The sequence below is a fragment of the Rhododendron vialii genome, chromosome 13a (genome assembly GCF_030253575.1).
Source record: "Rhododendron vialii isolate Sample 1 chromosome 13a, ASM3025357v1".
Taxonomy (NCBI): Eukaryota; Viridiplantae; Streptophyta; class Magnoliopsida; order Ericales; family Ericaceae; genus Rhododendron; species Rhododendron vialii.
Genome location: NC_080569.1, coordinates 8,081,219 through 8,096,472, shown reverse-complemented (window position 1 = coordinate 8,096,472; position 15,254 = coordinate 8,081,219). Strand labels below are relative to the sequence as shown.

The window sequence follows — 15,254 nt, the reverse complement described above, 5'->3', positions numbered from 1 at the left end:
TCTCGAGGGCCCGGGAAAGTTGAACTATGAACAATGGAAATCGTGGGGGCCCTATATTCTCTCACCCCTTATGCTCCGTTTCGGAACGATAAATAAGTATTTATTTTTTAAGAATGTAATTTCAAGCTCAAAAATCATGTGCTTACGCAAATAATTTTTCTATCACTATGGATCTTGTTTGATAGATCTCATTGAGATCTTTAATACGGTGCAAAAAAAATTGAAAAATTATTTTTCATTTATATTATTTTTGAGTTTAAAAATGTGAAATAAGTACTTATTTTTTAAGAAGGTGTTTTGAAACGGGGCCTAAATCCCCTCGGGAATCAATATGTCACATTCTGACATACTATAAAATTGCCGGTGTTTGCCATCAGTTACCGATGGGTGTCCGGACCAATTTACTCGCACTTCAATTAATTGTGGAAATTAATTCAACTGTTTCTCCACCTAAAGTCAGAGCAAATCTTCGTATAAACTGGCTCGAAGGAAATTGATAGCACCTGAGAGATTTCGAATCTGAAACCTTAAAAGGAAACAAATTCCTAAGTTTCAGACCTTGACCATTATGTCAACTTTTTTAATGTTGATTTTTTTATTACTATTTAAAAAGTTGTCCTAACTTATTTGGAACGGCGTTTACTTTATCATCGAAAAAAAAACTTTAAAAGCTTATATTTTCAAAAGTCTCACTTTGATATTTTTAAGCCTATCAAAAAAAAAAAAAGTTTAACAACAATATTTACAAGCGGATAAAAAAAAAATATTTACAATAAACACCTCTCCAAGTTGACTAATGTTCGATAACCACTGCCACAAATTCCCTTAGGTCCTCTTCCTTGTCAATTTTTATAATTCAGCGTCCGGTTCGTTTGATTGACTTATTCGGGATTAATTCGGCCATCAACTAGCAAAAGATCCAATTAAAGGTGCAATAAAATTCGTATGAACTGACCCAATCCAAAAATTGATAGCATGAGATCGAAGACTATCTAACAAGTGAAGTAGTCCTCAACACCTTGAGTGGTAAACAAATACGATTAGTGGACGCACTGCCTAACATGTCCTACACATATTTATGAGTATCTCTGGCATGTCCCTTGTCCCCAACATGTATAACGCGCATACAACGATCATTTAGGTGTGTCAGGGACGGAGCCAGGAATTTCACTACACAGGGGCGACCATGTATGCGAGACAAAAAAAAAAATGTGCATAAAAACGTGAATACATTAAAACTCAAAAATGTAAAAAATAGTAACATGATCCATACTTAATTATGCTTTTCATAAATTATGCTCCCAAAAGAATTTAAATAAAATATGCGATCAATTCTGCATAAAAATACTAAAATAAAATAGTTAAACTGAAAAAATACGAAATATTATGAAAAATTACAATTTCATAAAACAATGAAGGTAAATAAGTAAAAGTTTCATCATTATAGTTTGAGTACATTTTAACTAAGTTAGCTGCTACTCAACTATCAATTGACAATCAATTGCAAATTTAAAAATGAATGTAATACCTTTTTATTTGTAATCATCAACATTGTGACACATCAATTATAGGACAAAGAGTGTACACGTAGCTTACATCTACTTTTGTGATTAATTATTTTATATGTTTAAATTTTTAATCATGTTGTGTCGTGCCCCTTTTCGTGCTCGTGCTGTGCATGTGTCGCGGCGTGACACTCTTAAACGTATTATGCCTATGCGGGATGCTTGCTGCGGCGGCGACCTTTGCACCATATCTTCAAGATAGAAAATCAAACAACATTAAAAAAGATAAAACAGCAAGCATATAAAAGAAATTGATTATACATTGCCTACGTAAAGAGCTACTCCCTGGGAAGTTCTATCAGCATGTTTCCCCCCTCCCAAACAATGGAACACAAAAATAAAAAATCCAATGTGATAAAGCTAAGATTACTACTAATAACGAAATGATAATCGTTATCAACAGTGCCACCACGGAAGTTGATATATATTGCAAAAGTATTAATGACTTACCTCAGCTTATCTAGTAAAACGAAGCAACTTCAATTGCATTCCGCTCATTCATATCATTAAAAATTTCGATGATAGAATCGGCATCAAACATTTTCACATTATCCCTCTCCATGTAAGTAATTTAGAAACTTGCTAAAGTTCATCCCCATCGTGTTGTGGAGTCTAGTATTCACTCATTTCATAGTTACAATTTAGATTTCACCAAGATTACTTAGAGTTCTCAAAATTTCTTCTCTTATGTTCTTATTTTCTCGAAACTGTCTTCAAAGTTTTGACGATGTGGGATTCTTGTGTCAAGAAAGAGGGAGAGAGAGGTCTGGTGTGCAATGAAGATTTTTTAGGCAGAGAGAAAAAAAAGTCCGGCGTATGAAACCCTCTTAACGATTAAGGATTTTTGTGGGTAAAAACTGAAAGTTAAATATTTGAATACTCACTATGTTAACCCTTACTATGTTTTGTTTTATTTAACCCGTAGCGTTTACAAAATTAATATTGGTATCTTTGCATTTCATCTTTGCATTTCAAAGGTTACTAACTACTTACTTCCATTTTATTCTTTTCCCCCAAAATACTAGAGGGGGGCAAGCCTCTATACTTTTATAGAATTTTTTTATTTTACATATAATAAGTAAAGTTTTTCTTTTCTTTTCGCAGGGACGACCGCCTCTACTGACCTCTCTCTAACTCCATCCCTGGTAGTGTATGTCCATTTTTTGAATTTCCCCGTCAGTGGCAGTGGAATCAAGAACCATACTTTCAAGAAATCTATCAACCAGTTCAGGACAATCTTTTTGGGAGTTGAATGGTCTGAATCAACAAGACCAGTGACAGAATGAAGAAACCGTTTAAGCAGCCCAGAGCACGAAAGACATCTACCAAAAAAAAAACAGAAGCCAGAGCACGAAAGATTTTCACATCAAGGCATACAGAAAGTGGGGGGGGGGGGGGGGGAGAATGCATGAACAAAGTGCGAATTAATTTATTTATTTTTGGGCCAAGTCAAATTAAAAAGATTTGAGAAACTGAAACGTACCTGAGGATTTTATGGAATGCCCAGAAGGCAGCTTTGCCTCACAGATCTAAAATGTTGCGGAGGAGTGAATGGATGCAGGTGTTACAGAATATGTACACTTCATGGTGTTTTGGTACGAAAAGCGAGGAGTCAAGGCCCGTTTGCTTTGCTGACATAGTTCAATAAATACACAGTGGTTTTTTTCAGTCGGAATATACGCAGGTGGGATAACGTAAAGTCAATTTTTGGATTGTCAAAATCACAATTCTGATTTTAGCAATTCAAAAATTGATGGAAAGGCTTCAAAATGACATCATTTTATGTATTAACACAATTTAATTTTGAAGTGCTTTTATCAATTTAAAGCTTTTTCATTAATTTTTGGAGTGCTAAAATCACAATTCTAATGCAAATGATGATATGAGAAGCTTTTGGTAAAGAGAGAAAGGGAGGGGGGGCTTTTCCCATGATCAAAAACAAGAAGAGAGAGAGAGAGAGAGAGAGAGAGAGAGAGAGAGTGTGAGTGTCTGTGTGTGTGTCATGAAAGTCAAACAAAATTCACTAAGGACCTCATTTTTTGAAACAAGAAAGTATAAGGGGTTCTTTTAAAAAAGTCGCTGGCTTTCCCCGCAAAAAATGAGCCAAATAAAGCCACATAAAGACAAAAATAAGTTAATAAACCAATTTTTTCGTCTTTATTCAAAAATTATTGGATTTCGATCAAAATTTTATACTTTTTAGATTCCTCTCGTCATGAGGATGCAATAATCCCCAAAAAAAATGAGGATAAGCCAAGTGATATGAAAAAAATTTGAATAAGGATAAAAAATAAGCCACTTTGGCTTATTTGTCCAAACACCCCCTAAATAAGGATACTCCTTTTCCCATTTTCGGGTGTTTGGCTCCTTCCTTTTCTCATTTTCAGATTCCCCTTTTCCCATTTTGAGTGTTTGGGGAGCTACTTCTGGAATAGCTTTTCTGAAAACTTATTCACCATTTTTGGAGTTAGAGGCCAAAAGTGAGAAGTTGGTCCGGAGGTACTTTTCCCATTTTTACATTTTCTCCTTTTTGTTTTTTTTCCTGAAGTAGTTGTGTAATGTTGGCAATGTGTGTATTTTTTTTTTCAGTTCGTTAAATGAAGTTAATGGTTTTCTTATTTCAAATATTACTTACATGGTAATATTTTTAATTACCAAATAAAAATATTTATAACTCAAAGTTATGGAATATTTTAAAACTGCAATAACCAATTTTTTTTATTTAACTACTAACTTAAAAATAAATGGAAAAAGCATGATTCATAATCTTTTAACAAGGGCAATATGGTAAAAAACCAACCTATAATTCATTTTCATCATTTATCTACCAAACACGACCACTGTTCCAAAATATATTCTGCACATATCTTCCAAACACTCCTACCATATTCGAAACACATTTTGACCATAGTCAAAAAAGCCAAAAAGACAAAAAATTAAAAATGAAAAGCCAAAAAGTAGGCTCCCAAACACCCCCTAACATCCCAGTTGATCAGAGCTTCTTGGGTGAGTTCATTCTAATTTTTTGGTTCGATATCTGTTTTTCAGTAATTTTTTTTTTGGTATTTTTTTTTGCTTTTTCCGTCTTAATTTTTATGATTAATTATTCGTCTCAATAAGCGGAATCACATAAATATGGAAAAAGTTATTATAAGACGACATCATAGACAACAAATACTGACTGTTTGGTATTTTTCATCTTTCTTTAATTTTTTTTAATCATAATTCTTTAACTTTTTAAACCGTTCTCGTCGAATGGCTAATAATTCATCAGGAAATAAAATGCGAAACTTACAAAAATTTAGAAAAGAAGAAAAAAATACCGTAAAATTGGGGATAACTCACCCTAATTCTAAGCAAATATGAATAAAATTTAGAGGGTTCAAAGTTTTATGATCGAATTTGTGGTTAAAGTAATCCGTAATAGCATTGCGCAATACTCACCCATGTTATATTATCGAAGCATGTGGATGAGACAATGGAGTATATACAACTGTGATACGAAACCACTAGCAAAAGTTTCACAAAAAAAAAAAAAAAAAAAGACGATTAATAATAATGGCGTGCATACGCAATATGCATTAATATCTTGACCAACTTCCTTGAATTCGCTTGTGACTCAGGAGGTTTGCTCATTTTTAAGGTCTTGGATTCGATTTCATTTGCCCGCAATTCTTGAAGATACCTCACCCCCACAAGTAAGCGTGTGAAACAGTTGCGAAAAGGGCTGTAGGAATTAGTCCGAAGTGCACACAAACTGGTCCGGGACACTTTGTCTTACCAAAAAAAAAAAAACAATAATGTAGTGACCAATTACTATAATTTTAACATTGATCAACCATATTCTGTTTCTGTGCTAACAGAAAATTTCATCCCCATTTTGCTTCTGGCACTCTTTTCTCGATCGCTTGCATAATCTTGACACCACCTTGTAGTAATGATTTGCAACAAATTAAGCAAATGTTAAATGAGCAGAGGACCTGTGGGCTCACAATTTATGTAAACAATTAACGTTTACATCTCTGGACGTTGCAGAGATATATCCAAATTTTTTTATACTCCATTCAGAATCGATGTCCATACTGAAGGATTAAAATTAGCATTGTCAAAGACAAGACTTGGACCATAGATTTGGACGGGTATGATAGTGCCCGCATGGGTGAAGTGAATAGTAGTAACACGCAGTGATGCTTATACTTTCACTTTTTTATGGTCGGTTTGTCGGGCGAAACGGAGAAGAATGAGGCAGAGTAGGGGATAGTAAGACGTGGGATAAAAAGAAAGGTTAGCTAAGAAGGAGTTTGTTTGGTACTTGATACAAGTGAACAAGAGTAGATGAAATAATATGAAAAATTACTTAATTGCCCTTATATAATCCTCCTTTTAATAAAAATAGAACAAAGGGTTTGAAGGGTTTTGGGGGCACATCTGTAACTCTCCACACCTAGATAATCTGACGGGCTGGGATAAGCAACTTGGGTGTTTAGAGGCGAACCAAATTAACACCGGATAAGAGCCTTCCCTTTTCAGATTATCCCAACCCATCCCACCCTCATTCCACTCTCTTCTCCCACCTCCAAACAAACCCTTGGAGCATCTCTAGTCCTAACCCATTTACCCCCCCAAATTTGAGTCAAATTTTGAGCAAACACAATTTGGGTGGGAGCATTTCCAATGCCAAAACTCAAGTTTTACCCAATTTTATTACTTTCAAATACCCAATGGCATTAATGTAAATAAGAGAGAGAGAGAGAGAGAGAGAGAGAGAGAGAGAGAGAGATGAAAGGTGCAATAAAATTCGTATGAACTGACCCAATACAAAAATTGATAGCATGAGATCAAAGACTACCTAACAAGTCAAGTAGTCCTCAACACCTTGAGTGGTGAACAAATACGATTAGTGGACGCACTGCTTAACGTGTCCTACACATATTTATGAGTATCTCTGGCATGTCCCTTGTCCCTAACATGTCTAACACGCATACAGCGATCATTTAGGCATTTCGGTGCTCATCTGCTCCAGCCTCCATGTAGTACTTAATAACATTGTTCGCAACAATCTAACTTGTTAAAGGAGTTCACAAATGAATTTAGTGTTTTGCCAGCCATAGAACTTCAAAGCATTAAAGCATTAAGGTGGAATTATACACCGCGAATGAAAACATCATGGTGCCAAATTGATACTGTTGATGAAAAGAAGAAGGAACTTATCAGGGAAATCAAAATATTTCAATAAAGCAGGTAAGTTCATTTTCACTTTGATTGTGCTTGACTTGTTTTACATAATCATATAATCATCATCTCTTCACCAAATTCTTCAAATGCAGGATGATTTTTAAAGCAGACTATATACACAAAGCTTGAATCACAGTGCTGAAATCCAAGAAAACAATAGATTGCAGGAGTATATATTTCTTAATCAATGCCGCTTCTCTTTTGCTATCAACGGAGAGTCCCCACCGGCCTTTTATACGTGTACCAGTTCGCTATGAAGAGATAGACCCCTAAATTGAGTACACTCATTATGGCCAAGAGCCAGAAGAAGTTGTCTAGGTGACCATAGTTCAAGTTGTCAGGTATCCAGCCGAGGTTCCCGTTTTTGGTACTAATTGAGGTGACAATAGTAACCAACAGAGAGCTCAAGTAGTTTCCTAGCGCGACGGTGGTGAGTGAGAGAGCGGTGGACAAACTCCTCATGGCATCTGGTGCTTGCTCGTAGAAAAATTCCAACTGTCCGATAAAGGTGAATACTTCTGCGCACCCAATTAAAAAGTATTGTGGAACTTGCCAAAATATAGACATGGGCATCTGTTTGAGGTCGTAGTAGTTGTGTTTTTTGACAATTCTAAGCCTTACAAGCTCCAAAATACCAGCGGATAGCATAGTGAAGATGGATATGACGAGGCCAATGCCCATTCGCTGAAGTTGAGTCAATCCGTTTTTGTGGCCGGTAAATTTTCTGGCGAATGGAACAATGATTTGGTCATATATTGGGACCCAGAAGATGACACTGAGGGTGTCGAAAATACCAAGTGATGCAGGTGGGATGTGGAAGCTAGTGTGGCCTAAACGGGTATTCATTCTCTCACCTTGCAACACGAAAAAGTTGCCCATCTGATTGTATACAGCAGCAAAGATGATACCTGTAGCCCATATTGGAAGCAGTCTCACAATGGCTTTTAGCTCTTCAACTTGGGTCACCGTGCAAAGGCTCCATGGGTCTTTTGAGCTCTTCTTATCATTGGATTCTACCTCCACAGCAGCCTTATCGAAGAAACTACATTTAAGAACATTGGGTGAGAGCTATCAAAGACAGAAATCCGAAAGGAAAAGAAACATTGAAGCATCCATATTGCAGGCAGGTCAGTAGGTCACTAGGACATGCATATACCCATTTGTTTTCAATGCCCACTTTCTTTAAGGTACTAGGCCAACATGTATGGGTCGTGACCCATGATATGTTAAGCTAAATAAAGAAACTAAGCACCAGTCCAAGAGGGTTGTGTGTCGTGTCGGGCACCGACACACGCCAGACACTCTTGGATGCCATGTCAAACATTCGTGCAAACATGTCCTTGCCATGCTATGTTTTTTTAGAACAGGATATACTTCAAACGCGTCAAAACGCACACCTCCATTTTGTAAGGAGTTTTGGACAAATTAGGCAACCATTTTCATCCATCACTTGGTCTTCTAAGTTTGGAACATACAGAATTTTTATTGCTCAATGTTATCTGCACTAGGGACGGAGCCAGGAATTTTACTACACAGGGGCGACCATGTAAGCGAGACAAAAAAAAGAAAGAAAAAGCAACGTGCATAAAAACATGAATACGTTAAAACTCAAAAATGTAAAAAATAGCAACATGACTACTCCATACTTAATTATGCTTTTCATAAATTATGCTCCCAAAAGAATTTAAATAAAATATACGACCAATTCTGCATAAAAATACTAAAATAAAACAATTAAACTGAAAAAATACAAAAAATTATGAAAAATTGCAATTTCGTAATACAATGAATGTAAATAGGTAAGAGTTGCATCACTATAGTTTGAGTACATTTTAACTAAGTTAGCTCCTACTCAACTATCAATCGACAATCAATTGCAAATTTAAAAATGAATGTAATACTTTTTTATTTGTAATCATCAACATTGTGACACATCAATTATAGGACAAAGAGTGTACATGTAGCTTACATCTACTTTTGTGATTAATTATTTTATATGTTTAAATTTTTAATCATGTTGTGTCGTGTCCGTGCTCTTTTCGTGCTCGCGTTGTGCATGTGTCGTGGCGTGACACTCTTAAACGTATTGTGCCTATGCAAGCGAGATGCTTGCTTCGGCAACGACCTTTGCACCATATCTTCAAAATAGAAAATCAAACAACAATAAAAAAGATAAAACGGCAAGCATATAAAAGAAATTGATTATACATTGCCTACGTAAAGAGCTACTCCCTGGGAAGTTCTATCAGCATGTTTCCCCCCTCCCAAACAATGGAACACAAAAATCAAAAATCGTTTAAATTTTTAATCATGTTGTGTCGTGTCCGTGCTCTTTTCGTGCTCGCGTTGTGCATGTGTCGTGGCGTGACACTCTTAAACGTATTGTGCCTATGCATGCGAGATGCTTGCTTCGGCAACGACCTTTGCACCATATCTTCAAAATAGAAAATCAAACAACAATAAAAAAGATAAAACGGCAAGCATATAAAAGAAATTGATTATACATTGCCTACGTAAAGAGCTACTCCCTGGGAAGTTCTATCAGCATGTTTCCCCCCTCCCAAACAATGGAACACAAAAATCAAAAGTCCAAAGTGATAAAGCTAAGATTACTATTGACAACAAAATGATAATCGTTATCAACAGTGCCTCCACGGAAGTTGATATATATTGCAAAAGTATTAATGACTTACCTCAACTTATCTAGTAAAACGAGGCAACTTCAATTGCATTCCGCTCATTCATATCATTAAAAATTTCAATGATAGGATCGGCATCAAACATTTTCGCATTATCCCTCTCCATGTAAGTGATTTAGAAACTTGCTAAAGTTCATCCCCATCGTGTCGTGGAGTCTAGTATTCACTCATTTCATAGTTACAATTTAGATTTCACCAAGATTACTTAGAGTTCTCAAAATCTCTTCTCCTATGTTCTTATTTTCTCGAAACTGTCTTCAAAGTTTTGACGATGTGGGATTCTTGTGTCAAGAAAGAAGGAGAGAGAGGTCTGGTGTGCCATGAAGATTTTTTTAGGCAGAGAGAAAAAAAACGTCCGGCGTATGAAACCCTCTTAACGATTAGGGATTTTTGTGGGTAAAAACTGGGAGTTAAATATTTGAGTACTCACTATGTTAACCCTTACTATATTTTGTTACCTATAGCGTTTACAAAATTAATATTGGTATCCTTGCATTTCAAAGGTTACTAACTACTTACTACCATTTGATTCTTTTCCCCCAAAATACTAGAGGGGGGCAAGCCTCTATACCTTCATAGAAATTTTTTATTTTACATATAATAAGTAAAGTTTTTTTTTTCTTTTCGCAGGGGCGACCGCCCCTACTGGCCCCTCCCTAGCTCCATCCCTGTCTAGCACAATTCAAAAAAGCCGCATATTGAAATATACGGAATATCATCTTTTTGGTGTCCTCAACATGTTGTGTCCTCCATTTTGCTGAAATGGGGGTCCCTGTGTCTTGTCAGGTGTCCGTATCGTTAGTAGAGACACCATTTTTATGTCATTTTATCTTCCTGCTGAAATCAAAAAACCAAGTAACCAATATGATGCTCACCTCAGATCTTTCGTGTGATCAAGCTTCCGGCTTCCTTTGATGGTAGACTCTGCATCTGCTGTCTCATACAAAAGAGACTTATCTTCAGGCACTTTAACGTGACATTTTCTCACCGATGCCACTATCACCTGACATATCCGAGTCAGAGGACTGCCTCCGGGCTTCTGGTTCCGATACAACCGAGTACCGGAAAAGAAACTCGCAACAGCAAGTGCCATGGTCACAGTGGGAATGCCAAACCCCCAATTCCAACCCACATTGTCTTGTACCCAAACAAGCACAGAAGAGGCAATGAGTGCACCGATATTGATTGAGAAATAGAACCAGTTGAAGAAAGAGCTCTTGTGATTCTTCTCGGCTTCATCAGCATCATCGAACTGATCTGCTCCGTAGGAAGAGACACATGGCTTAATCCCTCCGGTCCCCAATGCTATCAGGTAAAGAGCAAGGAAGGTGACTGCACTCTGTGTATGTGTTGGGTGACAATCTTCTTTCGTAACACAGGCTGGCCTTAGGCCCGGAACTGATGCGGATAATGTCAACAGAGTCATTCCCTACACGTAATGGAGATACTTTAAGTATTTTCAGAGCAAGCTAATAATTCAAACCAAAGAACTTTTGTAGAACTCTGCTACCAAACCAAATTAAGCCCTTTCATCATTATGAATTGGAGTCGACTACGTGAATACTTTTTCAACATTGTACTCTACTACGTCAATGGACATATCATCATTTACTAATTCATATCAGTTTTTAAAACCACAATCCATGTTAATATACGCCTACCCTTTCACCTGGCATTTCCAAGTTTCCAGGAACAGTAATTTTATTGTTTTAGAAACTAAAATAAACTTCTTGAATTCATTAGCCACTTGGAAATATTCATTCTAATTTACTGCAACTTTTTGTTATGTTCATAAGCATTCTACGCCAAAGAATAATTAAGTCAAGGATTTAAAAAACAAATTGTTGTTAGGGTTGATGAACTTCCATGTCCATTGCCAGAAGAAATGAGCACATCCCATGCAGATTAATGTCCCATAGCTTCTTCACTTTACAACTGAGTCAAATTACTTCATCAAGTTAATAAACACAGATTCAACAAATCAGACATACAATGGCAGATGATTGAGAAGCAGGCAGGCAATTGTCCTATAGCTTCATAAATAATCATCAGCAGATGAACTCTTTAAGCCAAAGGACATTGGTAGCATATAAACTTTGGAAAGATATTAAGGATTTTTTTGCGTCTATGAGCATAATTTGCAAGGCTGGATTAAGTAGTGTATTTATTATGAACAAATTAGCCCCTTGGAAATAATCATCACTCTTACCTTGTTCTAAGTCTCTAGGGCACATAATTAAGTCCATGGTATTGTAAAAACCATTTGTTAGTTTAGGCTTATACACTTCTTTGCCTATTGGCATAAACGCAATCCAAATGTGATGCATCAGAATTGTGTCCTGCACCGGCTTTTCAAACCTCTAAAACTGAGTCAAACAAATTCACTTAGTTGATGAACAAATATAGCAATAAACAAACCGGACTTACGAAGATATAGATGATTGAGAAGCAGGCAATTGTCCAATATCTTCCGAGATAGGAATCAGCAAGAAATGCACCAATTAGTGGTGTGATGTAACATGTACCGGACCAATCGGATTGATTTTTAGAAGCGGTTGCACTCTGCTGATTGAGTCGATGCTTGAAATAAAGCACCAAGTTGGAGCTCATTCCATAGTACGCCAATCTTTCACAACATTCAGTCCCTGTATAAACATAAAGCTCATAAAGCTTGATTAATACCATTTCTTCAATGTCGAATGTCAATTATCATATGAATAACCAATTCAAAACATAAGTACCTAGGATATAGGGACAAGCCTTCCAAGTTCCGGTTTTCTTCTTGTTGGCAGGGTTACCACGATAATCTACCGTCCCGTCCTTCGTATAGTTATCTTTTTCTTTTTCCATGGTGTTTTCACCATCTGTTGAATTCATGATCCACAATTGATCCGTGTTTGGGAATTTTCTCAAACACTTTAAAGGTGGAACTCAAGAAGTGATCTGGAACTGGAATATTAAGGGAAGGGGTTGAGTGTATATTCACAACGCGATGAGTTAAACAACTATCATTTGAAGCAAGGTAAGAGCAAGTCCACCCGGTAATATCAAAATAACTTTTTGGTGTCATCCTTAGGTTGAGCACCATCCGTACATGTTACAGTATCAAAAAGCCAAAAAAAAAAATAGCAATGTTGTTGCATCAATTTGGTGCCGTTTTTACCCAATCTCAAATCTAAATCCTTGGATTAAGCCAACTCAATTTTTGGATGCAGATCAGCTGGCTTGGGTGGCTGGGTTGATGCGACAAATTTGTCGAAGTTGCCGCCAAATTCGACACCAATTATGACCTTTTCATTGCTGATTATAATTTTCGCTCTAACACCCTGTAGTGCACTGCAGGATTCTTCTAACATGATAATACCTCTAACAAATCTAGACCATTAAAAACACTGTTGGACAACTCAGATTGCGCATTACACAACTGTATGCACTACAGGTCCCCGAGTTCCTAATTACTATATGGGTTTAGTGGACTTGCTCTCAGAGAGTGATATAAGCCAATACGTTGGCAGTTATAAAGCTACTCCCTTCGTCCCAAATTGGATGTAAATTTTTGATATCCGTGCCAATTTCAATTCCTTATATCTTGCAATATGAATTTCAAAAAATCTGCAATATGGATATTGTTTGATAGTTCTCGATTAGTTCTATTATACAAAGTTTTCAAACTCATGAAAAACATTATAGATTGAAAAATATAAGTGATGAAAAATTACATGAATTTCAAAAATTGTCATTCTATTTGGGACGGAGGAAGTATAAAATTCGATCAGTTTTTTTAAAACCATATTTTGATCAGAGTTTATTCTTTAAATCATATATATCGATGAGATAAGTGATTCCTCATGTGGAAGAAGCTTTGAAGATATAATACAAATTACATAGTGTTTGAGAAAAAACTCGTAACCTCAAAATCTTCGACAAATCCCAGAGAGAGAGAGAGAGAGGAAAAAAAAAAAAGTTCCCCAGTTAACAAACACTACCATCTAAATACTCATTGTCCTTTTTCTCTTTTTCCCTGTGTCTCAGACTCTTAATACAAGTCTATAAAGCATCTGATTCCTAACCAAAAAAACCGGAGAAGTTTTGACCATTTTATGAATTTCCCCATCAGTAGTGGCAGTGGGATCAAGAACCATACTTTCAAGAAATCTATCAACCAGTTCAGGACAATCTTTTTGGGAGTTGAATGGTCTGAATCAACAAGACCAGTGACAGAATGAAGAAGGCCAGAGCACGAAAGACATCTACCCAAAAAAAAAACAGAAGCCAGAGCACGAAAGATTTTCACATCAAGGCATACGCGGGGTGGGTGGGTGGGGTGGTGTGTGGAGGAATGCATGAATAAAGTGCGAATTTATTTATTTATTTTTGGGCCAAGTCAAATTAAAAAGATTTGAGAATCTGAAACGTACTTGAGGATTTTATGGAATACGTACCCAGAAAGCAGCTTTGCCTCACAGATCTAAAATGTTGCGGAGGAGTGAATGGATGCCGGAGTTACAGAATATGTACATGGTATTGGTACGAAAAGTGAGGAGTCAAAGCCCGTTTGCTTTGCTGACATAGTTCATAAATACACAGTGGTTTTTGTATGCTTTCCCAGTTGGAATATACACAGGTGGGATAATGCAAATGCTGAGATGAGATGAGAAGCTTTTGGTAAAGGAGAGAGAGAGAGAGAGAGAGAGAGAGAGAGGCTGAGATGAGATGAGAAGCTTTTGGTAAAGGAGAGAGAGAGAGAGAGAGAGAGAGAGAGGCTGAGATGAGATGAGAAGCTTTTGGTAAAGGAGAGAGAGAGAGAGAGAGAGAGAGAGAGAGAGAGGCTGAGATGAGATGAGAAGCTTTTGGTAAAGGAGAGAGAGAGGGGGAGAGAGAGAGTGTGTGTCATGAAAGTCAACAAAATTCATTAGTCGTCAGAGGGGGGCCAACATCCCATTTCTTTTGTTGATATTTTTGAATCAAAAAATGAGGACCTCATCTTCAAGGACTGAAACAAGAAAGTACTCCGTATAATATACGAGTATAACATCCCAGTTGATCAGAGCTTTTGGGTGAGTTCATCCTAAATTTTTTGGTTCGATATCTTTTTTTGGTAATTTTTATTTTTGTTAATTTTTTTTTCTTTTTCAATCTTAATTTTTATTATTAATTATTCGTCTCGATAAGCAGAATCACAAAAATATGAAAAAAGTTATTATAAGACTACATCATAGACAACAAATATCGACTGTTTGGTATTTTTTCATCTTTCTTGAATGTATTGGTTTTTTGTCATAATTCTTTACTTTTTAAATCGTTCTCGTCGAAAAGCTAATAATTCTTCCGGAAATAAAACGCGAAACTTAAAAAAATTTAGAAAAGACGAAAAAAAATACTGTAAAATTGGGGAAAACTCACCCTAATTCTTAGCAAATACGAATAAAATTTAGAGGGTTCAAAGGTTTATGATCGAATTTGTGGTTAAAGTAATCCGTAATAGCATTGCATAATACTCACCCATGTTATATTATCGAAGCATGTGGATGAGACAATTATATACAACTGTGATACGCAACCACTAGCAAAAGTTTCCAAAAAAAAAAAAAAATCATGTGAAACGGTTGCGAAAGGGGCTGTACCAACTTCCTTGAATTCGCTTGTTTGTGACTCAGGGGGTTTGTTCATTTTCTAAGGTCTCGGATTCGATTCCATTTATCCGTAATTCTTGAAGACACCTCACCCCCACGAGTAAGCATGTGAAACAGTTATG

At 36.4% G+C, this 15,254-nt stretch overlaps 1 protein-coding gene across 4 annotated transcripts; it reads right to left on the bottom strand.

The window, feature by feature from the left end:
* Positions 1–6,772: 6,772 nt before the first annotated feature.
* Positions 6,773–14,419, bottom strand: LOC131314350 (protein NRT1/ PTR FAMILY 8.2-like). Of its 4 annotated transcripts, none has more exons than XM_058342925.1 (5): positions 13,942–14,419; positions 12,241–12,448; positions 11,927–12,144; positions 10,375–10,928; positions 6,773–7,842 (listed from the first exon to the last, which is right to left on the bottom strand). In XM_058342925.1, the coding sequence occupies exons 2-5, from the start codon at positions 12,374–12,376 to the stop codon at positions 7,008–7,010; spliced, it is 1,743 nt and encodes a 580-aa protein (XP_058198908.1). In that variant the 5' UTR covers positions 12,377–12,448; positions 13,942–14,419; the 3' UTR covers positions 6,773–7,007. The 4 variants fall into 4 exon arrangements, with proteins under 4 accessions (XP_058198908.1, XP_058198909.1, XP_058198910.1 ...); XM_058342926.1 differs by having other exon boundaries at positions 12,241–12,442; positions 13,918–14,182; XM_058342927.1 differs by having other exon boundaries at positions 12,241–12,442; positions 13,942–14,182.
* Between the last annotated feature and the right edge of the window lie 835 nt (positions 14,420–15,254).